At 34.6% G+C, this 27,838-nt stretch overlaps 1 protein-coding gene, 1 long non-coding RNA gene and 1 pseudogene across 5 annotated transcripts; all 3 read right to left on the bottom strand.

The window, feature by feature from the left end:
* Positions 1 to 301: 301 nt before the first annotated feature.
* On the bottom strand, positions 302 to 9,625 carry LOC114295074 (delta(7)-sterol-C5(6)-desaturase-like; annotated as a pseudogene).
* Positions 1,970 to 3,488, bottom strand: LOC145807972 (3-oxoacyl-[acyl-carrier-protein] reductase, chloroplastic-like). Of its 4 annotated transcripts, none has more exons than XM_082907133.1 (5): positions 3,133 to 3,488; positions 2,987 to 3,055; positions 2,852 to 2,904; positions 2,694 to 2,726; positions 1,970 to 2,337 (listed from the first exon to the last, which is right to left on the bottom strand). In XM_082907133.1, the coding sequence occupies exons 3-5, from the start codon at positions 2,879 to 2,881 to the stop codon at positions 2,128 to 2,130; spliced, it is 273 nt and encodes a 90-aa protein (XP_082763259.1). In that variant the 5' UTR covers positions 2,882 to 2,904; positions 2,987 to 3,055; positions 3,133 to 3,488; the 3' UTR covers positions 1,970 to 2,127. The 4 variants fall into 4 exon arrangements, with proteins under 4 accessions (XP_082763259.1, XP_082763258.1, XP_082763257.1 ...); XM_082907132.1 differs by having other exon boundaries at positions 2,987 to 3,028; positions 3,133 to 3,487; XM_082907131.1 differs by having other exon boundaries at positions 2,810 to 2,904; positions 3,133 to 3,449.
* Positions 3,911 to 8,134, bottom strand: LOC145807973 (uncharacterized). Its single transcript, XR_014351418.1, has 4 exons — positions 8,051 to 8,134; positions 7,854 to 7,907; positions 4,260 to 5,216; positions 3,911 to 4,107 (listed from the first exon to the last, which is right to left on the bottom strand). It is a non-coding gene; the product is annotated as an uncharacterized LOC145807973 (long non-coding RNA).
* Positions 9,626 to 27,838: the final 18,213 nt, after the last annotated feature.

Below are 27,838 nucleotides of genomic sequence, written 5' to 3'. Positions count from 1 at the left end.
ATTTTTTACAGGTATGATATACTCAACAAATCTTAAAATGTGAACGGTTCAGATTATCAAAATTAGGCCTAAAAGTAGGCCTAATGACCCAGCAAGTAGGAAGTCAAGTAGGAACCTCAAGGAGAGGATCCTGATTCCGCTTTGGGCTAAGGCTGAGCCTGACAATTGAATATAAAATGACAAAATACTCCCCAACAACCCATAATTCCTGTTTTCTTTCCTAAAACCAACTCTCTAGTTAAGAACACAATACACAATTTACACGCCTGTCAATAAAGACTACATACATACACACAACACATCACATCTTCTTGGCTTCATCATGCGTAGGATGTTGAAAAGTTTCAAACATCCAGTCCATCCATATCGTGAAGTGGCCATAGTTATGGCAATATGTGATGAGTGGATGGTGTGGTAGCCAGCACCCATGAATGGCTAGAGTTTAGCGTGGATACAATCATGAATGTTGGTTGTCCATACACGCCTTCCACAAATAAGAGCAATATATGCATTTTCAAATGCGTTGGCACAAGGAAGAGTGCTATAACGTGTGGTAATGCCTGCAATATCCCATCCAAGGGATGGAACGCCAAACCTAATACCCAAAAACAAAATTGAATTAGTTTATTTAGATAGATATAAAGACAAAAGTTTTTGATTATGAGGATGCTCGAAATGGAATGGGGACTAAATTGTGCGCATTTTTCTACCATATCTAAAATTTAATAGATGACAAGAATGAAATGTTTTCATTTTTACAATGAATCAATCACAACTTTTAGCTTTTCTTGAGAATTGACTGTGCTGAGTAATGAGTTTGGGATTTTGGAAATATTGGTTTGACCTCGTTCGGAATTGATTATTTTAGTGACTTTTTGACTTTTTTGTTAAAATTCTTAGTTAACAAACAAGGCCTTATTACCAAAATTATGGAAACTCAAATGAGCATAGAAAGTACAATTTATCAGCAAATGGGACACTGCAGGAAATTCAGCTTTTAGCGGCGTTTAAAAAACGCCGCGATAAGTGTAAAAAACGCCACTATTTCTTTTTGTGACGCTTAGCACCAAACGTCGAGGACGCGGCCGTCGCTATAGCATTGTGGCGCCTTAAAAACGTCGTTAATTTGTTATAGGCGGCGTTTTTAAATGTGATACATAAACCAAAGTGACGTCATGACAATTTTTAGCGGCACTTAAGAAACGTCGTTAATTTGTTATAGGCGACGTTTTTTAAAAAACGCCTCTGAATGTTATACATAATTACAAAATGACGTCTAACAACTTTTAGTGACGTTTCAAAAACGTCGTCATAGCCTTTTTTTAATTTTAAAAAACTAACCGTTAAGTGTGGGGTTTTGAAAAATGCCATCTTTATGTTTTTGATTGTTTTTTTTTTTAAATTATGCTAATTTTATGTGGTTAAACTAAAAAAATACATGTAATAAAATTAAAAAGTAACACTAACATAAAACAATAACTCCTATTTCCATTCAAATGAACATTTGTCAAAAAGAGCCGATTATACGAAAAGCTGTCAATTAGCAAATATATCATTAATTCACTTTCCCATTCAATTTAATATCCAATCACCATTAACTAAAAAATAACATATCCACAAATCATGTTTTAATATTTGTCAAAAAATAATAGGAAAAACATCAAGACAAACCCCATGAGTTATGATTTAATTTAATGTCTTGTCTTTATTACTAAATTCACTGAACTCAACTGATATAGCATAGAATCTGTAGGCGTCACTGGTTTAGATACCTGCATCAGAACATGGAAGCCAAATCAATAAATCAATAACTGTAGAAGTGTTAAACATAAGATCTACATTACAACTCACCATCTGTTGAAGAATGTTTTGTACCTGGAAAACAATTTAAACAAATCAGTCATTTCTGAGGCTTTGAAATAGCAGAAAAATAATTTATTTCTAGGCATTAACTAGAAATAAGCTATCAACCAATTCATTTTATTCTTCAGCATATACTTCTGAAGCCATGAACTCTGGTGTCCCTAATTAATCCCAAAAAATAGATAAAAACTAACTCAATGATTTCTCTTAATTGTGTCAATCAACCAATCACTCATACAGAAAGTTACATATCATCACAAAAAGTCATTTTACAACAGATAAAAAGTCATTCTTGTGTCTAATTACAAGAATGAAATGAAACATATCTGGAAAACTCACATTAATATTCCTACTCACATATTCCCTTGCCATGGTTTTTGTGAGGCCAAGTACCCCTGCCTTTGCAGCATTATAATTGGCGTGCCCAACGTTACCAACAAGACCAACAATTGATGCTATGTTGATTATCCTTCCCTGCCACATCAGCAATTAAGATAAATGGGAGATTGAAAAGCAAAAAGATAATAAATAGCTACCAAATAATTGAAATTTTTTTTCTCAATTGTTTCTCAAAATATCAAATTTCTTTCTCAATTGTAAGCAACTTGTGATGCATTATGAAAGAGCATGAAATGAGGAGAGAATTGAAATATTTTTCCAAAAACTATTTCTGCTGCAAATTTGAGAAACAAACTTTCAAGTGGAAATGCATCAAAAATAGGTTGAAACTAAAATCCCTACCCACCCCCCTGCAGGTGGGAAAAAAAGTGTAGTTGTCTGGAAAATACATTTTTAATATAAATAAAATTGAGCCTCTGAGAAAGGAATACCTTTTTCTTTTTCATCATAATTTTGGCTGCAGCCTGCAAAGAGTAGTAAAAAAGCTGCTTAGATCCAACTAAGAGGAAAGCTATGACTGCCAAAACTGAGCTTAAAATCTACATGCCTGTGTGCATAGGTATACACCAGTGAGATTTAGATCAATAACCTTCTTCCATTGAGCAGTCTTCATTCTCATCAATAAACCATCTCTAGTAATACCTGAAACCATTGTTGATCAGTTAGTGGACTATATCTGAAACTGTTAATGATGGAAGAGGAGGTGGAACATTCAAGAACCTACATTGTTTATCAATATATCAACTGTTCCCCATGCATCAACCGCCTGTAGATGCGACAATTATGAAGCAAACTAAAAAATATCACTATATTAAACTAAATATATATTATAATATTAATTTTATTATCAGCATTGCAAAGCAGATACACCTGCACATTTCCCAGTAGCTTCAAGCAAAGCAGCATTGCAAGTCTTCAGCTCTATGGAGGTGCCTGAGAACATTGAGGCTGCCTCCTCCCATCCTCTGTTATGTCCCATACACCTGCACATTTAACTTTCTGTCAAAATTCTTAATGAACTTTTTTATATATTCCTATATAAATTATGTGAGAAAAAAAAAACTAATAAGATAGAGATAAGAAAAAACAAAGGAAAAAACAAGTGAGAATAAGTATCTACACCTGTATAGTCCTACTTGCTTCTTGCACAAGTACATTCTAAAACTATATAAATTAGATTGTTGTTGAAAAGACATCTATTGTCAAGACATGACAAGGGTCATCAGAGGTCCCATGGAGATGATAGTTGCTATTGAAAAAAATGAAACCATATATGGAAATGTCAATTTAAATAAAAATTTTAAATCACAGCTAAGTAGACTAATTACAAAAACTACACAAGTTTAGTGAATTTATTTGACATACTATGTAAAACACACCCAGAGTTTCTTTTCCATTTGCCATCAAGATGCACCCTTAATATACACAAATACGTCACCTATTAAATGGAACTCCAATGAACTACTCACTCATTGTACACAAGTCAATCTAGCCTTATGGGGTCATCTGTACTGTGCAAGTATTTCTAGAGAATCCTAACCTGGACAAAATAAGCTCAGGAATCCAACCCAACTGCTGGAGCTTGTGTGAAACTTCAATAAATGGACAAAAAGAATGAAATGAAAAACATTACAAATGTTAACAGTTAAGAGAATCTCCCTCATTTAGGATGGTATTTAGGTCAGCACCAGAAGCCATTGGTTAGACCATCTCTGCACTTGAAGTCTCCCAAACAAATTTGACAAATTTGAGGCAGGAGCCAATGCCCGGTCGGGCTAGTAACACCATCAATGAATCCCTTCAGCTGTTTCAACCTTCGCAATCAATTAATTTCTGAAGAATTGCCTATCAATGAGTAAAATAATACACTAATCACCAACTTTTCATAAAATAAAGATCTGAGTTGTTGCTGAAAAATGGAATATCAAGAGAATTGCTTTCCTTAAAAAGGGATATGTTGTGATGATCGTTTATTTTAACTAACTTAGAACTCTCACCTAAAATCGTCCGAACAGCTTCTAGGGAGGAGGGATTTCTCTTGGGCCCTGGACCGGGTGATCTGTAACAGTGGCACAGAGAGAAGGCAGAAACAAAGGTTACTGATGCAAAGAGCAGCATAGCCAATGGGCCTGCAATCCAAATCTCAGTTGTTAATAGGGACTTTTCAACTAATATCACAAACTACAAAAGCATTTGATCAATTGAAACTATTAGTTTCAATAGTAGCTTAAGAATAGAATATTTATCCATCATAACAACTCCATTTAGTAACAATGGTTGGATCTTAAAAGAAACATTTAGTAAGTATCTATAAAAAATAAAAATAAAAAAGGAACCATTTGGTTTAGTAGGAAATAAGAAAACATGTTTCAGACCACCCATTTGATGAGTCCATACACTCTAAGACGGTGTTTGGTTCACTGAAATGAAGGTAGAATGGAATGGAATAATCATTACTTAGCATCCCATTAGAATGACCATTCCCTTACAATGTTGAATGATGATTCTATTTGAATGAATTTTCTATCAATTTTTTGCTCTAATTGAAAGCTCATAAACTCGCTGCAATATTGAATTTGCACTTTCACAATATCTAAGTGTGCAAATGGTAGTATAAATAATATTTTTCTTATTTTCATAATTAGTACACATACCTCCAGAAGAGGTGCCTGATAAAGGAACACAAATCATAAGCAGTTTCTTAACATGACACAAAAAACTAATTCACGGATGTGCCTAATTCATAGAAAAAAAATCAGCATCACGTAACAGACATGGCAGCCACAAGATCAGTTCTGATTCAAGAGATGGAACACAAACCATAAGCAGTTTCTTAACATGCGCCTCAAACATGACACAAAAAACTTATGCTATATCCCTTGCCATTAAACTGAACAAGCATCCAGCCCTGCACCTAAGCAAGTCCCGTCTCCAAGGTGGTTAGGTGCTCCTCACTGTATCAAGTGGAATACAAAGTGAAGACCATAGAAGATGAACGAGAATGGTGTGATAGTATTTTCCAGTGCTTAACATCATCAAAAATGGACGTATTAGCACAAAAAATTCAAGGATACTAGAGAATTCAAACTGACAAGCTAGATCCCCACCAGCCACCATTGGTTGAGGAAGTGGTGATCTTAAGAAAGCTATTCATAAAGGTAGTCTCCTTCTCGGTCAATGCACTGTGCACAATTTAATTTATTTGTCCCTCAATAAAAGTGGCACGTGCATGATTGAGTGTCTAGTCCACTATTTGTGCTGAGACTTCAGAAGAAAGGGCATGAAATAAGAAGTTGAGTTTGAAACTCAAGAAAACCAGTACGATATTCTAAATTTACACAAATAATAAATTCATCTTTTGGTCATTTAAACTTCACTAATCTAATTTCATTTGATAGAGAACATGAGAAAGAAAAAAATAAGTTTACCCTTACTAGCACCCCACCCAGTCTTGATGCCAATGGTTTCTTGATAATTCCCGATGAACTGCAAGAAATGCACTTAAGTGAGCAAAATACCATATACAGCTCAATATAATTACAGCTATGTTGTTGAGAAATTAAACCATATATTGGTTATAATGTAGGACTTTGGCAAGCTAAGAGGCCAAGACACATAAGCAGCTGATAATGCAAAGACAAACAACGAAGTATGTAATATGAAAAATCACTAAACTAACAAATTATAGTAATTAACAACTATTAGCTGCATGTATTACTTACTAGCATGAAATGTATTCAAGTGCATAATAAAATCTGAGAGGCTCTTAAATAATTTCTTACAAAAGGCCGAAGAAAATGAACTAAAGAAACAATGGATCTAATCAGTAATTGGAAAGAGGCCACAAACACAGCTACAATTTACTCAACTATTTAATTGCAGCAACTGACAACAAAGGGCGGCACATAGAGCTTCAATTCCTAATTCTTTCATAAAAATAATGATTATTACAGAGATTGGTTGTCATGCAAGAAGTCAAGTAAAATTTCCTTCACCACATGTAGTTGGAAATATATTATAAAGGGAATACCAATATTAAAAATGATCAAAACATATTGGCAAGTAAACCATGACATATTGACCAATTTCTTGTGAATTTAAGGCCACCACTATAATCACTGAAGCTACTACATTAGGTTTCAAAATGCATTTAACCGGACCCTAGTGCATAAATACAATATAAAATTGGACAAAATACCTGAATATCCCTGCCCCAATCAACAGGATCACTAATAACAAATGCTACTTTAACTCTATCTGAAAAGACATTGTATCTTGGGACCAAATCCATGGAGATGTTACAACGATATATTAAAACTTACCTCCAATGAGAAAGTTAGGGTTTCTTTTCTCACAGGAGTTGATTTTTTTCCATCACTGCCAATCAACGATTGGATCATTCGAGAGCCTGAAAACAAAATAATGATGATTATTCAATCAATACATAGAGATACATATATAAATTCATATATATACTTGTATAGAGAAATTTTTAGGAGAAAAAAAATTATCCAAAAAAAAGTACAACTAATGTGTAAGCAAAGAACGTGATTGTGCGAGAGACAGAGATCGAGAGAGAGATGCTAAAACTATCTGTTGCAACTTACAATTCTCGTAACGAAAAACTTTTGAACTGTCCCAAGTGGACTTCTGGATCCTCATCGGCTGATGAAAAATGTATAAATCGAACACATTCCACATCCAAATGGACAATTTAACCTATTTTTCAGTTAAGAGCACAAACCAGGTACATCAAAGAAATGTTCATGTGGTTTCCTTCGGCGCCACCATGCAAACCCAAATGCTGGTGCAGCAAAAAGTAAGGTAGCACCAGCAGCTACACCTCCCCCAATTGCTCCAGTAGCACTATTTCCACCTGAAATGGCAATGATTAAGCAAAAATTATAGCTCAACCATCTTTTGCAGATCAAGAAACACCAAAACTTGCACATTAAAGTTCCAATAAGAAACTATGCAATACTGGTTTGAGAACAATCTGATAACATGTTTTTTCTTTTCCCTCTTGATAAGCACAACGCAAAATATGACTCAATTTATAGCTCTTCCTAGACCAAACATTGGACCTCATACTTTAAATCCTATTAACTATTAGGTAGTTCAAATAAAGCTAGTAGGCATTAACTCACACAACTTTTGGGGTAACATTGGCAAACTAAATTCTTAATTATGGATCTGTGCAGTTAATAGACTGCTTCCAGAAAATAATAGTAGCATAGAAAAGTTTTATTTGTCCATGACGACCAAATGGGAAGAAAAACCAAAGTAAAATTCATCGAGCCAAACAATAAATAGCAGTATCAACCACAATAACAGCCATGAATTGAACAGCACTGTGACAAAGGAGTATATATATCTATGTATGCATTATGCATTTGAACAAACAATATATGTTATGTATTATGTATGTATTATGCATTTGAACAAAGGAGTTGTCACAATAAGAGCCGAACAAATCCAAATGCCTGAAGTATACTTCATATCACCAGAAAAGTATCACCTCACCATGGCTAGATGAAAGCCACAGAGTTACAAAAATTCTAATAGGGAGGACCATATATCACGCGACTTACAAAAACTGTCATATCAGCAGTGCTTTGCTTTGGATCTTTAGAATCTTATCCATCCTGTAAGAAAAATCAGTGAGATTACTGATTGATATATGATATTGTAATAATATATTATATAAAAAGGATAAATAGAAAATTTCTTAAGGTAGTACATGGTATAATATTAATATAGATCTTAAAAACCCTTATTTTCATATTACTCTCTGATTGGATAGAACTCAGATATCTGAGATGCCCAGCTCTTTCCTCCTAGGACAGCAGCAGTGGTGCAAAATGCTTGTCCTTTGTCAACGGCAAAACATAATCAGTCCAACATAATAAAAATTAAATGTCGTTTTATTACCTTAACTGTATTTTCAATGAACAAAACATGGCATTCAAACTACAAATGCTAAAAAATTGATATCAATTCCCAAACAATGAACAAAAAGCTAACACAGAGTTGTTCAATTCAAATCACAAGATCAAAACCAGAACAAACATGTAAACGAATATATTAGAACTTACCTCCAATGAGAAAGGGTTTCTTTTCTCACAGGAGTTGATTTTTTCCATCACTACCGATCAACGATTGGATCATTCGAGAGCTTGAAAATAAAATAAGGATGATTATTCAATCAATACATATATAAATTCATATATATACTTGTATAAAGAGATTTTTAGGAGAAAAAAAAATTATCCGAAAAAAAGTACAGATAATGTGTACGCAGATAACGAGATTGTGCGAGAGAGATAGAGATCGAGGGAGAGGGAGACAGAGAGAGAGAGGGAGAGAGAAGAATCGATGAAACTGAGATTGGAAGATCAACCCTCAGACGGCGCTGATCTTGCACAACCTGTTTAGCACGGGCCCTAACCTCATATGGATCAATCTTGGATTGGGGGCGAACTAGAGCATATATAACTCATCAATCACTGAAACAGAGAGAGAGATGGGAAGGAAGGGCTTCAGAGAGAGAGAGAGAGAGAGACGGTGGAGCTGACCTTAGGAGATGATGGTGTAGATGATGATGGAGACGACGGTGCAGATGGGGGAGACCGATCTGAATCTCTGAATCTCTGCGATGAAATCACTAAGATGAAATCGCTCTGAATCTTTGTGATGAAATCACTGAGATGAATCTCTGAATTGCTCTGATAAGGGTTTAGAGAGGGTTGAGAGAGAGATTTAGAGAAAGAAAGAGAGACAGTGGTGGAGCTTCGAAATCGCTCTGAGATTTAGAGAGAGAGAGAGAGATCGAAAATTTGGGTCTTAGGTGAGTCTGTCTGAGATTCAAAATTAGGCTTTGAAAAGAGGAGACCAAGCGCGTGAGGCACAACACATTTGGAGGCGTTTTAAACGCCTCCTATTATTAAACGGTGTCGTTTTGTTAAATAAATATGCGACGTTTTATAAAACGTCGTTAAATGTTACAAAAAAGTGACGTTTAAAAATGCGTCGTTAAAAAAACGCCGCCTAAACCTCTTTTTCCTGTAGTGGGAAGAGAATGTTTTGCTTCTTGTAGATGTGATGTGGTGCATGATAATACTTATAGACAAGTTTTATGTCATGCAATCCCCTGTGCATCCAGTAAATCCCTAAATCCACAATTACAAGATAAATCGTTAAGTACACAACGTAGGTGAGCCAATTGACATCACTCATTCTTGGAAAACATCCTGTCCAACCATTTTCAACTATGTGCTCAAAAACTGTAAAGAAAAGCAGCATACCATGGCATGACCTTCATCGCAACGTATATGTAAAAGAGCATGGCATTTGTTGAAGGGGTGGCATTTCTAATTTAATATAGAAGATTCAAATAATTTAGATCTTGTTTTGACAGCATTCTTTTATGAGTAATGCTCTATGCAAACAAAAAAATTCATACATAATATCATACATAAGATGTGGCTCATTATGGACCATTCACTTTGTTGGACCATTTTAATATCTTTTATTTATTTATATTGTTCTTGAATCTTCTTTTATTTTATTCATGAATCTCATCTTGTTCATGTATTGAGATTCATTGCTTTGGTGTCCTTTTGTTTTGTTCATGGATTAAGATTTATTAGAATTTATGAACTTGGAGTGTGAGTTAATGTTTGGTATACTCTCCATTTTCTCTAAGTTCTTGGTCATTTGTATGTCTTAGTGGCCTATAAATAGTCCATCTTATCTACTCTTTTCTACATCAACTCACCAACTATTTTTCCATACTTGAGAGATTACTAGCAAAGAAGGGTGTTTTTCTTGGTGGAGCTTTGGGTTCACCATCTTTTGTAGAGTTGGCCTGAACCATACGATAAGTGGTCGGGCTGTTGTATCCTGGAGGGAACAAGTCATAGGTTTGTGACTGCTGCACCGGTATTTGAGTTCTTCCTACCGCAGTGGGCTTGATCTCCTTAAAGAAAACGAGATATACGTGCCTCAGCCAGATCTATTTGTATATCTTTTTCTTTGTATTATTTATCAATAAAATATATATTTTTTCTAGTATTTTCACCAACAATTTTAAGGAGATCAATCATAGATCAAGTACACCAATGGGGGTTGGTCCAAGTGGAAAGGGACTTGGGTCGCTTAACCAAAGGTCTCGAGTTCGAGCCTTTGTGGATGTAGCAAACCCCCTTGGGAGAGGACCCCGCATTTGCACCTAGCAGCTTCCTCGGCGGATTAGTCCTGGGTCCAAAAAAACCTAGGGATACCGTGAGTGACTGGAAAAAAAAAAAAAAAAAAAACATGGATCAAGTACCAGAAAAAACTAATGATGGAATTGGAGATCTCAACCAACCTTTCAAGTTCCAGGGAGTTCATTTTAAGAGGTGGAAATGAAAAGTTCTTTTTTACCTTAACTTTTTGAAAGCTGCATATGTTCTTACCGAGAAGAACCCAAACAAAATCCCAACCGAGGAGATGAATGATGAAGACTACGACGCACATGAAGCAAAAGTGGCTTCCTATAATACAGATGAGTATAAATGTCATTTTTATCTCGTAAATTTCCTTGCTAATTAATTTTATGATTATTACTATGACATTACTTACACTTTGTCTTCTATTAATATTTTGGCATGTTCGCTAGTGTCATATTAACAGTAAATATGTGGGAATCATAAGTAGTTTAGGATTAATTCCCAAAGTGACAAAAAATTTTGAGAAATGTGAAGTTTGCAGTGAAGAAAAAATCACCAAGAGGCCTCATAAAAGTGTTGGGAAAAAAAAATACTGAATTGCTAGAATTATTTCATACTGATTTATGTGAGTTTGAAGGAATTTTAACTCAGGGTGGTAACCGATATTTTATCACTTTTTTGATGATTTTTCAAAATACACAAACGTATATTTATTAAAAAATAAAAGTGATGCTTTTGAGAAATTTAAAGAATTCCTACTTGAAGTGAAAAATCAATTCGGTAAAAAGAATTAGAAGTGATAGAGGCCGGGAGTATGAATCTCTTGGATTCAACTCTTTTGTTCAATCATTGGGAATTATTCATGAGACTACTCCACCATATTCACCTTCATCTAATGGCATAGCTGGAAAAAAAAAAATAGAACATTAATTGACTTGACGAATGTTATGCTTATCGATTCAGGTGCTCCCTCAAATCTTTGGGACGAGGCTATTTTGACAGCTTGCCATGTGATAAATAGAGTGCCACACAAAAAGACTAAAATTGTACCTTATGAGTTGTGACGGGGGTATAAACCAAATCTACGTTATTTGAGGGTTTGGGGTTGTTTAGCTTTTGCGGGGCTTGTAGATCCTAAACGACCTAAATTGGGTGAACGAGCTACCACCTGTGCTTTTCTTGGGTATGCGTTGTATAGTACAGCTTATAGATTTTTTGACATAGAAAATAATATTATTTTTGAATCAAGTGATGCTATTTTTCATGAAAATAAATTTCCTTTCAAATCTAAAAATAGTGGGGGTCAAATAATTTCTAAAAATATTTTATCCGTGCCTAGCTCTTCTACTCCTTCTCAAGTTTTTCAAGAACAAGAAAATTTTCAAATCCAACCAAGAATGAGTAAACAAGCTAGAGTTGAAAAAGATTTTGGCCCTGACTATTATCTTTACAATGCGAAAGAAATTCCTCTTACAGTGCAAGAAGCTTTATCATCACCTAATGCTATTTTCTGAAAAGAGACTGTAAATGATGAGATAGATTTACTACTTTCAAATAAAACATGGAACCTGGTGAATTTACCTCCAGGTTGTAAAACTATTGGGTGTAAATGGGTCCTTCGTAAAAAAACTTAAACCGGATGGAACTATAGATAAATATAAAGCGAGGCTTGTCACTAAAGGTTTTAAACAACAAGTTGATCTTGATTTCTTTAATACTTTTTCTCCGATTACTAGAATTACATCCATTAGACTGTTGATAGCAGTGGCTACAATACATGATTTAAAAATTCATCAAATGGATGTGAAAACAGCATTTTTAAATGGAGATCTAGATGAGGAGATTTACATGGACCAACCCAAAAGCTTTGTGGAGCCTGGCCAAGAAAGCAAGGTGTGTAAGCTAACTAAATCCCTTTATGGTTTGAAACAAGCTCCTAAACAGTGGCATGAGAAATTTGATTCATGTATGCTTGAGAATGGCTATAAGACTAATGAATGTGATAAGTGCATATATTATAAAACTTGTGAGAATGCACATGTAATTATTAGCCTATATGTAGATGATCTACTTATCTTTGGCTCCAATTTGCATATTATAAATGAGACTAAAAATATGCTTAATAGCCATTTTGATATGAAAGATCTTGGTGAAGCCAATTTTATTTTGGGAATTAAAATTACCAAGACTAATGATGGCATTTTTCTTGGTCAGTCGCATTATGTTGAGAAAATTTTAAAGAAATATAATTTTCTAGATTGCAAACATGTTGCTACTCCTTTTGATGCAAGCATACATTTGTCTGTTGTAACAAATGAAAAAGAAGTGATTAATCAAAAGGAATATGTCAGCATGATTGATAGTTTGAGATATGCTACTGACTGTACTAGATCTGACATTGCACAAGTTGTTGGAGTACTTAGCAAGTTTACTAGCAAGCCAAGTCGAGATCATTGGCTTGCCATGGGAAGAATTATGAGATATTTATCTGGTACCAAAAATTATGATATGTTTTATAATAAGTATCCTGCGGTACTTGAGGGATATAGTGATGCCGATCGGAACACTTTGCCAGGTGATTCTCTCTCTACCTCGGGTTTTATTTTTACCTTAGGTGGTGGTGCTACATGTTGGAAGTCTAAAAAACAGACTATAATTGCTAATTCTACAATGGAAGCTGAGCTTATAGCGTTAGTTTCAACATGTGAGGAAGCGAATTGGTTAAGAGATTTGTTACATGAAATCCCTTTTTGGGAAAAACCAATTCCTCATGTGTTAATTCGTTGTGATAGCACTGCTGCTATTGGTAGAGTGAACAACCATTTTTATAATGGTAAATCCAGACCTATTCGAAGGAAACACAGTAATGTGAGATCCTATTTGAGTAATGGCATCATAACTGTAAATTATGTAAGATCTTGTGATAATCTTGCGGATCAGTTAACCAAGGCCTTGGCGAGAGATAAGGTCTGGAATGCATCGAGGGGGATGGGTTTGAAGCCTATAAAATCATAAACTATGTATGAGGATACCCAACCTAGGGACCAGAGATCCTGTAACTAGGTTCAATGGGAAGAACGAATCATATGGTGGTTGTAAAAAAGCACTCCTTAATATTTTGTTGTCCATCCCTATGATGTAAGTACATTTATCCTGTAATGTTGGAGGGTTGAGTTTTTATACTCTTAATGAAATTCTGTAGCTCTTGTTGAGTGGGGTGTGTAAATTACAGGAACATCCTTGATAGATTTCACCTATGTGAGCATGAAAGTGGGGCCGCTTTCTATGAGAACAAGGTTTATTCTCAATTATGCTCATGAAAACTGTGATAAGCACAAGGCCGTAATGTGCTGGCTATTAAAAGCTCATGTCAACACCTGGATTATTATGTGTGAGCAGTAATACTTTATTTCCCCTAAGCAATCATAGTTCAAGTCTGAGACCACTACTAACTCTAAAGTAGAGGTTTCTGTTTCACTTGAAGGTTCAATGCAGAGCACACCTTCATAATGCATACTAATCTATCTTTGTTTGGTAATCTCTCTTTCCTTGTTGATATTAAAATGTATAGCGATCCCAGTTTTCCCTTCATTGTTTAATGGTATTTTAGACTCGGTTCCGTGGATGTGTTGTTGTCTTTTTCTAGTTTCCATCCTTTACTCTTTGTATATGAGTCTTGGGTCGTGTTGGGTAGGTTTAAAACACGTTAGTTGTGTTTGGAAACCAAGGGTTAGTGTCCATTAAATTTTCATAATGGTTCATTTAATATCCTTATTAGTGGTTACAAACTTGTTCATTTAATATCCTTATTAGTGGTTCATTTAATATCCTTATTAGTGGTTACAAACTTGTTCATTTAATATCCTTATTAGTAGTTCAGTTACTACCCTTATTAGTGGTCCATTCATATTCTAACTTGTCCTTTCATTTTCCAATTAATGGGCTTTAATAACAATCTTTCAATATCACTTGTTCATCTCCCTTTTGATTTCAAAACCCTAGAACCATCTTCTCTCTCTCTACACACCTTCTCTCTAGGTTTTCATCTCCCTCTAGTGTAAATCTATACTAAGTCCTTTGTAAGAAAGGTAGAGTGGGTTGAGGGCTTCATTTTTAATCTGAAAGTTTGGCGATTTGGAGCACTTTGGTTTTTGGCCTTCATCTTCTCCATTTGGTCTCTCCATTTGAGGTAGGGATTTCTTTGTTCTTTTTCAATACTCCATCTATAGATAGACATGTGGTAATTTTGTATTGCATGAAAATCATATCCGTGTTGGATTTGTTTGAAAATCATGAGGGGAACCTAGGGTTGGTTGTTTGAGAATGGTTTTGTTATCACTGACTGTGGTTTGGACTAATCAGAGAGTAAAATTAGCATGTTATTGTTGAAAGAAGAGAAAGCACTAAATTATATTTTGATTTGGTAAAATAAAAAGGATTTACGGTTGAACAATGTTGGTAAATTTCTATTGTTAATATGAGTTGTGTAGAAGGTGTTAACAGTTAAGGGATTAATTATGGTATTGGGGTTATTTTGAAATGAACGTATTGAATCAAGTTGGGTTATGGCTTATTATCCATGGAATTGATTTTGTAAAATGAAGAAAATGTAATTGGTTTTGTGAAAAGGGAAAAGTGTTTTTGGAATAAGTGATGGAACATGTTGACTTAAGAAAATTATGTAGTTGATCTTGAAAATGGTAAATGAAATGTTAACTCTATGTGTGTCTCGGAGAGTAAATTTGAGAATTAAACTATTGTATCTTGAGTGTCGAATACACATATTTGGGGGTTTTATCCTTACCTATCGTACTAGTGTCGTTGTTGGGTTTAAGGTTTGCTTGAGAGTTGAGTCTCTTTTATTAGGTGTACTGAATACATGCATCTAGAGGTTTTGTCCTTGGTCATCGGTGGAGGATGACATTGGTGTGTTGAATTGTGATGTATGCGTTACACTTGTGTTGGTTAAACATTATTGAATAGTTTATGTGTATGTATTACACTTGTTATTGATGCTTTGTTGTATTGAGGAATTTGTATATGATAATTGTTTATATACATTGTTTTGTGTGGGAGGAGATAGGGGATGTACTCCACGGTTTAGGGGAAGATAGGGGATGGACCTCTAAACCGAAAACTGTTTGACATTGATACAACACTACAATGTGTATCATTTGTGAAGTATAGAAGTGTTTTTGTTTGATATTGATACAACACCAAAATGTGTATTATTTGTGAAGTATGGAAGTGTTTTTATCTGAGATTGATACAGTACTAAAATGTGTATCTATTATGAGGTATGAAATGTTTAAAATGAGTTATTATCTCGCTTATCGCTTGGCGTATCCTTAGCTTACTGTGCATATAGCCGGTAGAGCAGAGTTTTAATTGTTATCGTCAGTGTATCTAAGTATGTTATGGGTTGCGGTGGTTACAGTTTTGAAAGGTCGAGCTGCCTCATTTGTGGATTATATACATGTTGATGATTTGTTATTTCCCTTTTATTTAAGGCATGCATGTATTGATATGAATGTATTGGGAACAAACCAAAATGCCATTTTGAGATTTTGGAAAGTGTGAAGGAAAATGGGGTATTTGTGAACATGTTTTCAAAAAAAGGTCATTTTGTTGTAAGTACGGAAAATGGGGGAAGAGTAATGGGCTTGGTGAAATTGTTTTTCTAAAACTGTTATAGTCATGAAAGTTTGGAAAAATGGGTAATTAAAAGGAAAGAAGGTGAACCGCTTATAGCGTTGAATGAAATGGCTGTTTTCGAAAAAAGTTCATACTTATCTATATTTTGTATAAACTGCCACATAACTATTCTAGTATGAGATTGAACATTCATGATCATAGCTATCTGTAAGTTGTTATTGTTGAGGATCATGTTGAGATCTCTACTGGACTATATGTTCATCCCACGTTGTTGAATCTTTTTCAGGTGATAGCCAGGATGTGCTACAAGGTTTTGGATCTTCTTATTTGTTGGCCACAGGGCCTCTTTTGTGTTGGCGGAATGCCATTTATGTAAAAGGGTTATACCCTTCTTCTTGACTTTTAATGATGTAAGCCCAAGGGCAATTTATTTAGTGTTCTCATGTTGTATTTACTTGCATACGAATGAGAGCAATGTTATTAACTTCTACAAGTTGAATATACGAGTTTATTTCCGCATGTTATCTCTGAAATGGAATTAAGTAAATGAAATTGGTAATACTTCGAGTAATAAAAAGTGGGGCGTGACAAAATGAGTGGGAGATTGTTGGACCATTTTAATATCTTTTATTTATTTATTTATTTATTTATTTATATTGTTCTTGAATCTTCTTTTATTTTATTCATGAATCTCATCTTGTTCATGTATTGAGATTCATTGCTTTGGTGTCCTTTTGTTTGTTCATGGATTAAGATTTATTAGAATTTATGAACTTGGTAGTGAGTTAATGTTTGGTACACTCTCCCTTTTCTCTAGGTTCTTGGTCATTTGTATGTCTTTGTGGCCTATAAATAGTCCATCTCATCTACTCTTTTCTGCATCAACTCACCAACTATTTTTCTATACTTGAGAGATTACTAGCAAAGAATGGTGTTTTTCTAGGTGGAATTTTGGGTTCACCATCTTGTGCAGAGTTGGCCTAAATCACACGACAAGTGGTCGGGCTATTGTATTCTGGAAGGGACAAGTCATAATTTTGTGATTGCTGCAACAGTATTTGGGTTCTTCCTACCGCAGTGGGCTTGATTTCCTTAAAGAAAACGAGATATTCGTGCCTCAGCCTGATCTATTTGTATCTCTTTTTCTTTGTATTATTTATCAATAAAATATATATTTTTTCTGGTATTTTCATTAACACACTTTAAAACAAAGCACCATTAAAGATACATTTATTTACAATAATGTCATTACTACATTATTGTTGTCAAGATTTTTGCATGAATGTTATTTATGAATATAATTTTCCTTCTTTATTTATTGATCAAGCCTATTATACAAGGATAATTCATCATTTTCTCAATAGCCAATTCCTTAAAAACAATCAAAGTTCCATCTTTTGATACATGCTATCTATAAGAATATTTGATTTCTCAATAGCCAATTTCTTTGTTTTCATACAAATAAACAATGTTATCTATAAGAAGATTTGATTTTTTTTTTTTTAATATGTTGGGTATCCTAGGCTAATTTACGCGCATCAAACTATATCCTTATAGTCTGAACAAGCCTTTCACATGGCATGTGCGATAGAGTTAACTAAACAATGACAATAGATCAATTGTCCTGTGAGGGTGTTTATCACGCAAGAATGCCGATAATCCATAAGCAAGATGAACACAAATTCTAGTTGACTTATTTATATGATCCAAATAGTTTGCTCAAATATCTATTTATAGATGTTGTTGTGTTAATGATCACAACAACTCAAATATTGTCCTGTGAGGGTGTTTATCACGCAAGAATGTCGATAATCCATAAGCAAGATGAACACAAATTCTAGTTGACTTATTTATATGATCCTAATAGTTTGCTCAAATATCTATTTGTAGATGTTGTTGTGTTAATGATCACAACAACTCAAATATTGTCCTGTGAGGATGTTTATCAACTATATGTCCTTTGCCAATGGACACAACCATTCTTGAAATTCTATTATGTTAATGATCACAACACTTCATAAAGAATTGTGATGTTTCGTATTCAAACTTCTTCTAGATTGTTCTCCTTTTTTGCAGGAAAGTTTATCACCAATCAAATGGGTTATGATTGAGTGTGGAGAGACCTTAGTTGCATGAAGCGGGAGTGGAAGCGCGGGGAAACGTGACCACTTAGAGGAGTCGTAGAAAAGAGAAGTGGGTTTTTTTGTAAATTTTTTTAGTTATAGGATATTATTGGAGAAATTTTTTTTTGTGATTGGGAAGGTAATTCGATTTTTTTTTGTGATTGGATGTGATGTTTGTGAGAGAAAAAGTAAAATATTTGAATTTTTGTTATAAATTTAAATTGAAGGCCGTAGAGGCAAGAGAAACTGAAATTGACTGTGTCATTGTGATTAGCATGATTTTTAGAACCTATGGTGAAATTTAATTAAAAATTGCGCTTATGTATTACTTTTATTAATTATATTTTTAATTTATCTATATTTTTTTTTAATTGACATACATGTATATATATTTTTTTAATAAATAATTGACATACATGTGTGTGTGTGTGTGTGTGTGTGTGTGTGTGTGTTATAAATGAAAAAAGTAGAGTTGCTACCAAAATATAAATATTTTATAAATTCCCATTAGATAGACAGAATATATCACCAAGTCTGGACAAAAAATTAAGCATCACCACAAAAAAACAAAAGTCCAACAAAACAACAGAAGTCCACCAATCCACAAAAATAGAATTGCTACCAAAAAAAAAAGAAAAACCAAGACAATTTCTGATTCATTCTTTGTCCAAAGTGCAGCAGATTCTTCATTTCTTTTGCTTTTTACCCCGTGCCTATTCAAGCCTCTTCTATACTCTCTCCATTTTCTCCATTGAAGAAGACTCTTAAACACTTGGAGGTGGGCAAGATGGCAGTAATAGTTAAAGCTAGGCTTGGAACACCAACATCATCAAAGTTGTTTTCACCATCGTCTTCACTATCTGAGAGAGACACATTATCCCTTTGTTCTATTGTAATGAAATCCTCCTCTATCTTGGCATCTTCTAGATAGGCATCCCAAGTCTTGAAGTCCTCATAATCATCCCTATATCTTGTCAACAACCTATAATTTGTTGACAAGAGAAGAACAAATATTATATTATAATAAGAAAAAATAAATACAAAAACTATAACATAATAGATAATACAAATAAAACAAAGAAGAGAATAATAACCTATGATTGTAGTGCACAAAAACTAATTTTTTAGCATGATCCACATTCAACTTGTTCCTTTTCACATTGTGAATGTAGGAATATGTACTCCAACATCTCTCAGCACAAGAAGTATTTACACTTTGAGACAAAACTTTCACAGCCAATGAGAACAATTCAAGAGCAGCTCCACCATACATATGCCATCATGATAATGCAGTCATGGTTGCTCTATCTTTCACAACTTGGGCTTGTGAAAAAACACCTTTGTTACTCACAAAATTGTTGATTCGATGGCGTATCAAAGACGCTTCATTTTGATCAACAACAATTTTTCCAATTGCTTGAAGATATCCTGTTTGCACCTTTTTATCAAAATGAGGCTTTTTCCTACTCACACCACCAAAAGCTGGTTGTGAAAGCCAAGAATTTTTGTAGTACTTAGGAACAGGAACATATGCAAGGCAATGTAGAGGAATATTCATTTGATCCTATCTTGCCACCACAAATTGTTGAACCAAATCACAGATTGCAAGATCATCAAAAAGAGAGTCTTTGATATTTCCTAATATTGTATGCATTTGCCCATAAACCTCCCCAATAACTACTTTATCATAATCAAAAAAACGAAGCATCTTATATATATGCTTTGTAACTTTAGGGCTTTTTTTGATTTTTTCCAAAAGTCATTGTTCATGATTGTTTGTTGGACAATGTCATGCTGCTCTGGTGAGGATGAACTCCTCCTCAAGTTATCCCATTGCTTGCTTAGAGCAATAGACATTAATGATGGTCTCACTTTAACAAGTCGTTGCAATACAATAAAATTATAGCCAAACTTGGTTTTTTTTTTTTTTTTTTCTTCGAGAAGCTCCAATGCTGAAAAGGTCTTGAACAAGTACTGACAAGAGGAGTGATTTTTGATGTATTTAACAATTGCCTTGCATTTTTTTTATAAGACTCGTCAACAAAGGACAGCAATGAATCCTCACTTTTAGCTATATCCTTCATCAACAGATTTAAGGTATGAGCCATACAACCAAACCGAAAAATATGGGCATCCTTCCGCTGAATTGTCGCACCTGCAGCCTTGTAATTGGAAGCATTAACTGTCACAACTTGGACCACATTAGAAGGGCCAACATAATTAATGGTGTAACGCCCCAAATTTTTAGCCCAAATGATAATACAACAATCATGGCTCTTTCAAGGAAAACTGAATATAAATCTCCAAACTTACATTACATGATACAATAGTTCTTCATGCAACAATACATTAATCCAACAACAAGTAAATAAACAAATAAATACCCCTAAGGGTTTACAAGTTTCCAAGGCTTGAGCCTGGTTACATAAAACGGTTATTCAAACCCACACACATACAGCCATTGGCTTACACACAGAGTCACAGCAAAATGAGAGTCTCATACTCTCAACACACATTTTCTCGCCTTTAGTTAGGCGGCATCACCACATCTTTTCCTGGACAAAAATCCCGTAGGTGAGCATAAAGCCCAGTAGGAAATCCTTAACAAAGTATATACATTTTATATAAGTCTCAAGAGATGAAATGCACATGCCATGCTATGCCCTTTTGAAAGAAAATCACATCTTCATCTTTGAAAACCATAATGCTCAATGATGTCATGCAATTTCAATTCTTCAAAACTTAACAATTCATTTCAAAAGCGGTAATATGACTCTGGTAATCCCTAGGTCAATGTCTACAAGTAGACTATACAAGTACAACCAATTTGTCATTTTTACCGGTATTAACCGGAAGGCTCGACACCTATCCGCACGGGTTTTCGGTCTTTCACCCCGGACTCTCAGGCCAACTTATTCAATATCATCTACACCACCTATCAAGACTTACCAACGTATTTACCCCAAAACCATTCCATGAAAACTTGTTTCTCAACATTCTTTTCTCAATGCAAGTTTTCAAATCAACTTTCAAAGTTTAATGTAATCAAATGAATTGATATGCCAATAACACAAGATGAATATAAATACTTTTATTCCAATTCATCATCCAAGGAATAACACAATTCCCTCTTCTCAAGTATCCTCAACAATTAGTCATTTCAAGACTACTTCAACGTTTTGAACAATAATTTCCACAATGAACAACAATTCTCATATTCCTTGAAATTCATCATTTATATAAATATAAATAAGAAATTTTCCAAACATCCATTTATTTTGACACACAAAATAAATATAACAATATCATTCATGGATTTTCAGTCTCTTTTAAAAAAATTCCCAAATTCTAGGTTTTCTCACCAAAACTATACAACTCAAATCTTTTGAAAGAAAACTTTCCAAAATCATCTTTTCTTCAATCAACGAAGATCAAAACCCATATGATCATTTTAAAAGAACAAGAGACAAACCCACTTTCAAAATTGCTCAACTTCTTGAATCAACAATCAATTTTCAAAGCTATCGAAAGATGATTTCGAAAATCATCTAGATCTTGCAAATATATATATATATATATAACTCTAAGAAAATCGCTATCTCAAGTTTTGAAGAAGAAATGAGATGAAACCACCAAAATCAACGATGTCGAAACTCGATCTTCACCGCACACAACGAAGCCCCTCGAGAAGTTGAGTTCTGGATCTTGAGAAATCAAGGTTTTGATCCAATTTGGCATAGGGAAATGTAGAGAGAAGGGAGAGGAAATGGTTTTTAGAGAGAGAAAGACCTAACAAGAGTGAGATACACTCAGCCTAAAGAGAAGGAAAGACCAAAATTTCGAACTGACCTACCACTGCACGTGCGGCACTTCTCCAGTACTTGCACTCCCGCACCTGCATTTATTGTAGTAGCCAAACAAGCCCTCCCCTGTTTTCCGCACGTGCGGCTCAAGCAACTTCAAATGCATTTTGCATTTTTGCTTTGGCGAGCTAACCGGGTCAAAATTGGAATCGCTACAAATGGCCTTCAAGAGTAGCTCAGCAATATTAGCCCTAGTTTTCTCTATGGAAGAAACATCATGTCCATTTATAAAAATGGCTTTACATCCAGAGAAAATCATGATGTTAATAAGAGGTTGGTTTTTTTAAATTAGACTAGCCATCAGAAATTATAGTGATCCCATGAGTGCTCCAATCCTACATCAAGGGAGTGAGAGATTATTGCACATTCTTCTGTTCTTTGTCCAAAAGAGCAGTCCTAACTTTCTCATAGTTGGGGGACTGGTACCCTTTTGGTGCATACAGAATAGAAGAGACCTACTACAACAATTTGCACCTTTGGCGACCAAATTTGGCGACTAAAACAAATTTAGTCGCCAAAAGTCAGGCCTTTACCGACTAATTTTTCTATTGGTCAGCAATGTTTTGTGTTTTAGCTACTAAAATTTTTTTAGTAGCCATATATTAGTTATTGGCGATTAAAAAAAAATTTGGTCGCTAAAAATAATGTAAATAGGCAACTAAAAAAATTTTAGTCGGCGTTTGCCTATATTTTAGGCTACTAATTATGGTTTTAGTCAGTGTACACAAATGTTTACCGACCAAAAACTTTTTAGTCAACAAAATATAGGCTTATTTATTGAGTTACTATCTGTCGGCCCAAGAATTTAGTCAGGAAATATAAACCATCAGTGACTAAAAAAATTTAGTCATTGTATAGTTAGTTTTTGCCGACGAAAACAATACCTAGTAGCCAAATTACACAAACAACTACAAAAAAAAAAATTGTCATTATTGAGTTGTATTTGCCAACAAATCATAATTTAGTCGTAAGAAAAAAAAATTTAGAGGGAAGCGTATGAATATTGGCGCCCTCTCCTCTTTGTTTCACATAGATCTTTTGTCTCTATTTTGTCTCACAAAAACACAGACTAGTCACCACCAAACCTGACACTCGCTCACCACTGACGGTCACCACCCCATCGTCGCACTTCACCATCGCCACGACCGCAAATCACCATCGCCACTCCGCAAATCACAGGTTCTCTCTCTCTCTCTCTCTCTCTCTCTCTCTCTCTCTCTCTCTCTCTCTCTCTCTCTCTCTTTCCCTATTTCCCCATTTCTCACACTTCATCTAAGGTTTATATGATTTTTTTAGTTTAAGTTTGTGTTGATTTCGTAAATGGGTTTGGTTGAAGTGTTTGATTTCTTTGAAATTATGTTATTCTTGATGTCCAAAATGGGTTTGATTTTAGTTTTATGGGTTTGACAAAGAAGAAATTTTGATGTCAAACCCATAATCAATGAACAATCTGAACCATTTTTACTACAAGATTGTATCAATGATCAAAACCAAAAATATTCCACAACATAACATGATTCACTTTATTTTTCTCCCATGAATTCTCTCTATCTTTAGAGATTATTTGCTTTATTTTACTAGTCTTGAAGTATTGCCCAATATCATTCATTTTGTGTCACATGTCTAGCTGTGTCTCAAAAGTCAACACAAAAATAACGAGCTCTATTATTTTAACTAACAAAAGATAAATTGAGACACTGCATAAATTTACCCCAGAACCATTCTATAAATTCCCCTTATCTCCTATGATCTGACCTTTATGTGAACCTGATTTGAAGATGAAGAAAACTCTCAATATAAATGACAAAAACATTATGACCCATAAGTAGCTTCCTTATGTCTACATTTTCCTTTGTTTCCAAATTATTATCAAAGAGAGTCACATGGTTGCTTGGCTTCTCCCTTTTCCACTTTTCATTATCCAGCTTACAAGCAACTTTTATCACAAATTAACAAGCAATATATGACGTTATATATATATATATATATTTTAAGTCAGTTAAAAAGTTAAAAAAATTAATTTGTTTATACAATTTTCATCTTTCAGGCTATCCTTGAAAATTTTAAAATTTCCCTAGATATTGATTTGTGATTATGTATCAATTTTAACCAGTAAATAGCAATCCCAATCAAACAATCAAAGACAAATTAACACAACGATTTACATGGAAAAACCACAATTAGAGCGCCTCCAATTGTGATAAAAAAAATCATGGGCAAAAGCCACAAAACAATCCACTAAGAAGACATAAAGGAATTGCACAAGTGCACTCTCAATTACCTAGCGAATCCACGCCCGAATCAAACCGACCCCTATGTGCCTCTTCTAGGCCTGTCTTCACCTTGGAATTGTCTTGCCCAACGTTGATTCCACAACACTGATGTCGAATCCACGACGATGAACCACTCTGGAATCCACAAAAGCTTCAGGCCCAAATTTCACAGAATCCATAGAAGAACAACTGTCTATTTTTTAACAAAACAAAGTAAACAAACCCTTTGATATAATCCACTCAATTCATGATATAAACTCTCACAGATATCAAAGGAAACAAGCAACGAAACTCCAGATGAAAACCCTAATACCCAAGAACAAGATCTGGAAGCTGTAACCCTAATATCTGATAGAACCACATATTTATAAAAAACAGATCCACGATCTCCGCTCGAGCGCAGGAATGGCTGCTCGAGCGGACTGACTAAAATACATGTGACTAAATAGGGTCTATGCTTGAGCATAGGAATGGCCGCTCGAACGGAAAAAAATAACTCCCAATACTTTTGCAAGCAAGTGAAGCTTCTGCAAGGTCATGATCTCCGCTTGAACGCAGGAATGGCCGCTTGAGCGGACAAACAACTTCGACTGCAATTTTGCTTCTGGCTTTAGGGGCGCTGCCCCTCAACCCCGCCTAGGCGCTACCCTCTGGACCTTCGCAAGCTAACTGGGCAGCTCGATCCCCGACATAGTGAGTGAAGTGGCAAACATGATAGGATTAAGATCACAAACTTCTCTGCAAGGCACAATTCGAGATAGGTTCGCATCTAAAAACTCATAGCCTCACTGAAATAAAAGATGAACTAAATTACAACTGAAATGAGTTTTGTCAAATGGAATTGCCAAGAACAAAAACCTAACAATCCTAATGGTTTTTTTTAGAGTACCTTAAAGCTGACTTGTCAATTTTTTTTTTGTTTTTATAAGAAATTGATTTACCAAATGAATTAAGACTTATACAGTAAAGTAGGTTTTTTCTTTTCTTTTCTTCAATAGGTTTTTAAGTTATAACCAAATGAAGTCGTGCTTACTCTTAATTAAATGGGAATATTTAAAAGAGAAAATCGAACGTAGTTGTTGACCATCGAAGGTGGTTTTCGAAAAGAAGTGATGACCAAAAATGATTGCAGATTGTGGGGGAGAGGGGTTGTCGATCACATGAGGTGGTGACCAAAGGACAAATAGGATTTCACAAAAAAAGTTTATAAAATATAGAATAGGACAAATAGGACATTCTACTATCCTTTGGAAATACAAGGATTGGAGATACAACCTAAAGCAAGAGTTCCTCGAACTTGAGGAATAATGTGATGTTGACCCCAATAGTCATCCACCTACTGGACTTAGCTTGGAGGACTGAAAACAACTTATTGATGTGGCTTGGAAAGTTGAATCTCACTTGGTAACAAAATCTCACTTGGAAAGATTGAAATTCTATTATACGTTAATATGTAAAATTTCTTGACTAAATATTTCTTGTCAGAAGCACTCAAAAGCTAGTAAAGCAAATAAGAGTATGCTACCTTTCAACCATTCAAGTGGATCTCGATCATTTCCAATAGCAATGTCACTTATGGTGAGCAGTTGTTAATTTAATAATGTACAAATCACTGCTTGTTCTTAATTTTGAATAATACTTTATCCAGTTCTTAATTTTGTTATTTCAAACCTAACAGGGAGATGAGCCTGAATTTTATAAGAAATCACACAAGTCGAAGAAGACGGGAGACTGGATTGACCACAAATGTAGTGAGCTACATGTGAGTATTGAACATTAAAACCAATTGTGTTGAATATTAATGAGGAATGTTGTTTTAAATTCCTTCGTCATTGTTTGTGCTTTTGGTGAATACTTTTTTTTTTTTTTTTGTCATGACCGAATGAGATGGTGAATCTAGAAGTGGTAGCCACCGAAATAGGAATTCCATTGACCCAAGAAGAACCATCAAGGCAAGTGCTTGGGCAAAAAAAAAAAAATTACATGTGTGGATTGCTCTATGAATATGAGGTAAGTCATTGAATTAGGAGCCCCATCCAATTGAATGGCATTATTAATATATCAAAATCTACTCTGAATATAATCAACCAATTAACAACATAGATACTTGTTGATAGTTATTTTGTTTTATTTTTTTTCCTTTCGAACACATTAATACATAGATATCCAAGTGTCATTTGAGATTTTAGACTGAGTTGAATCAACCAAGTGAACTTGGAATTAATTTGCAGCACCATGATTTTCAAATGGACAATGGACTTAGAACTTCATCGTAATATCACAGATAGCATAAGTCATCTGTTGAATGCCTAACACAAATCCCTTTTCCTAATGAACTGCACAAGTAACAACATGTCTTTGCATATCATGTGAGGAGGAGCCAACTTTTGCGCTTGCATTGTAACTACATAGCACCAAATTTGACAACAATAATATAAACCACAAATAGATGAGGGCAACAAACAGTCATAAACTAAGGTGTACAACTCAGTAAAAAATCATCTTAATTAGCACACGAAGGTTGGGAGTTGGAGTGAAAAGCGCCTTAAACTTAGTTGAAAAAGACCGTTCAGTGGGCGAAAATGCACAGTAGCCCCCGAACCACTCTGTGGATGTCACGGGTAGCTTCCTCGTGACAAATAAGACTTATGGAGACAGAGGGGATGTAATTAGCACACATAGGCCCAAACTGAAGAGAAACATACCTGATCTGAAGACCTAATTTAACCTTAATGTTGACCTTTAATCATCTTCTGGTTTGACAAATAAGCATTGCCAAGTTGTTTTTTAAAGAAATGTGTTGTCAATACTACTGAATATGCTGCACAACCTTACAGTGATTGTCATTTTTAGGGGCTAAACTTTTTCTTATTACTACTGAATATGCTGCACAACCTTACATGGATTATCATTTTTTAGGGGGTAATTGGACTTTTACTCCTATGCACTTTGCGTTATTTAGGTTTCCAACATTTCAATAATGTTAATTTCATTTTCAATATATTATGATTGCAAGGATGAAACTACACCTCAGCCAAAAAAAAAATTTCCCTTTACAAATATAAGATCTTTTTTTTGGCATAGAAATTATGTTCAAATGCTATATGGAATTAATGGGTGCAATTTTGGTTTTGTAGATGACTTTTGGCATAGACATGTGGATCTTCCATTTTTGTGTACGGAGGATAATTTAGACTTTTGAATAATCTCATTTTTTTATTGTCCCCTACTTTTTGTGTGGAATTTGAATGAATCGTATATATAACTTTTGGCGGGGTACAGAATACTTTTGACATAAAACAAAGATTTATTGCCATGGTATATAGATTACCATTTGTCGTGGTACAGATTCCCATGATAATTTGACCCATGCCAAACGGCCATTTCGAATAGTAGTAAATATATTTTTGTGTACGGAGGACATTGTTTTTGTATGCTTATTTGTTATGTAT

The sequence above is a fragment of the Camellia sinensis genome, chromosome 14 (genome assembly GCF_055761805.1).
Source record: "Camellia sinensis isolate YWXY chromosome 14, ASM5576180v1, whole genome shotgun sequence".
Taxonomy (NCBI): Eukaryota; Viridiplantae; Streptophyta; class Magnoliopsida; order Ericales; family Theaceae; genus Camellia; species Camellia sinensis.
This window is presented reverse-complemented; position numbering and strand designations above follow the sequence as displayed.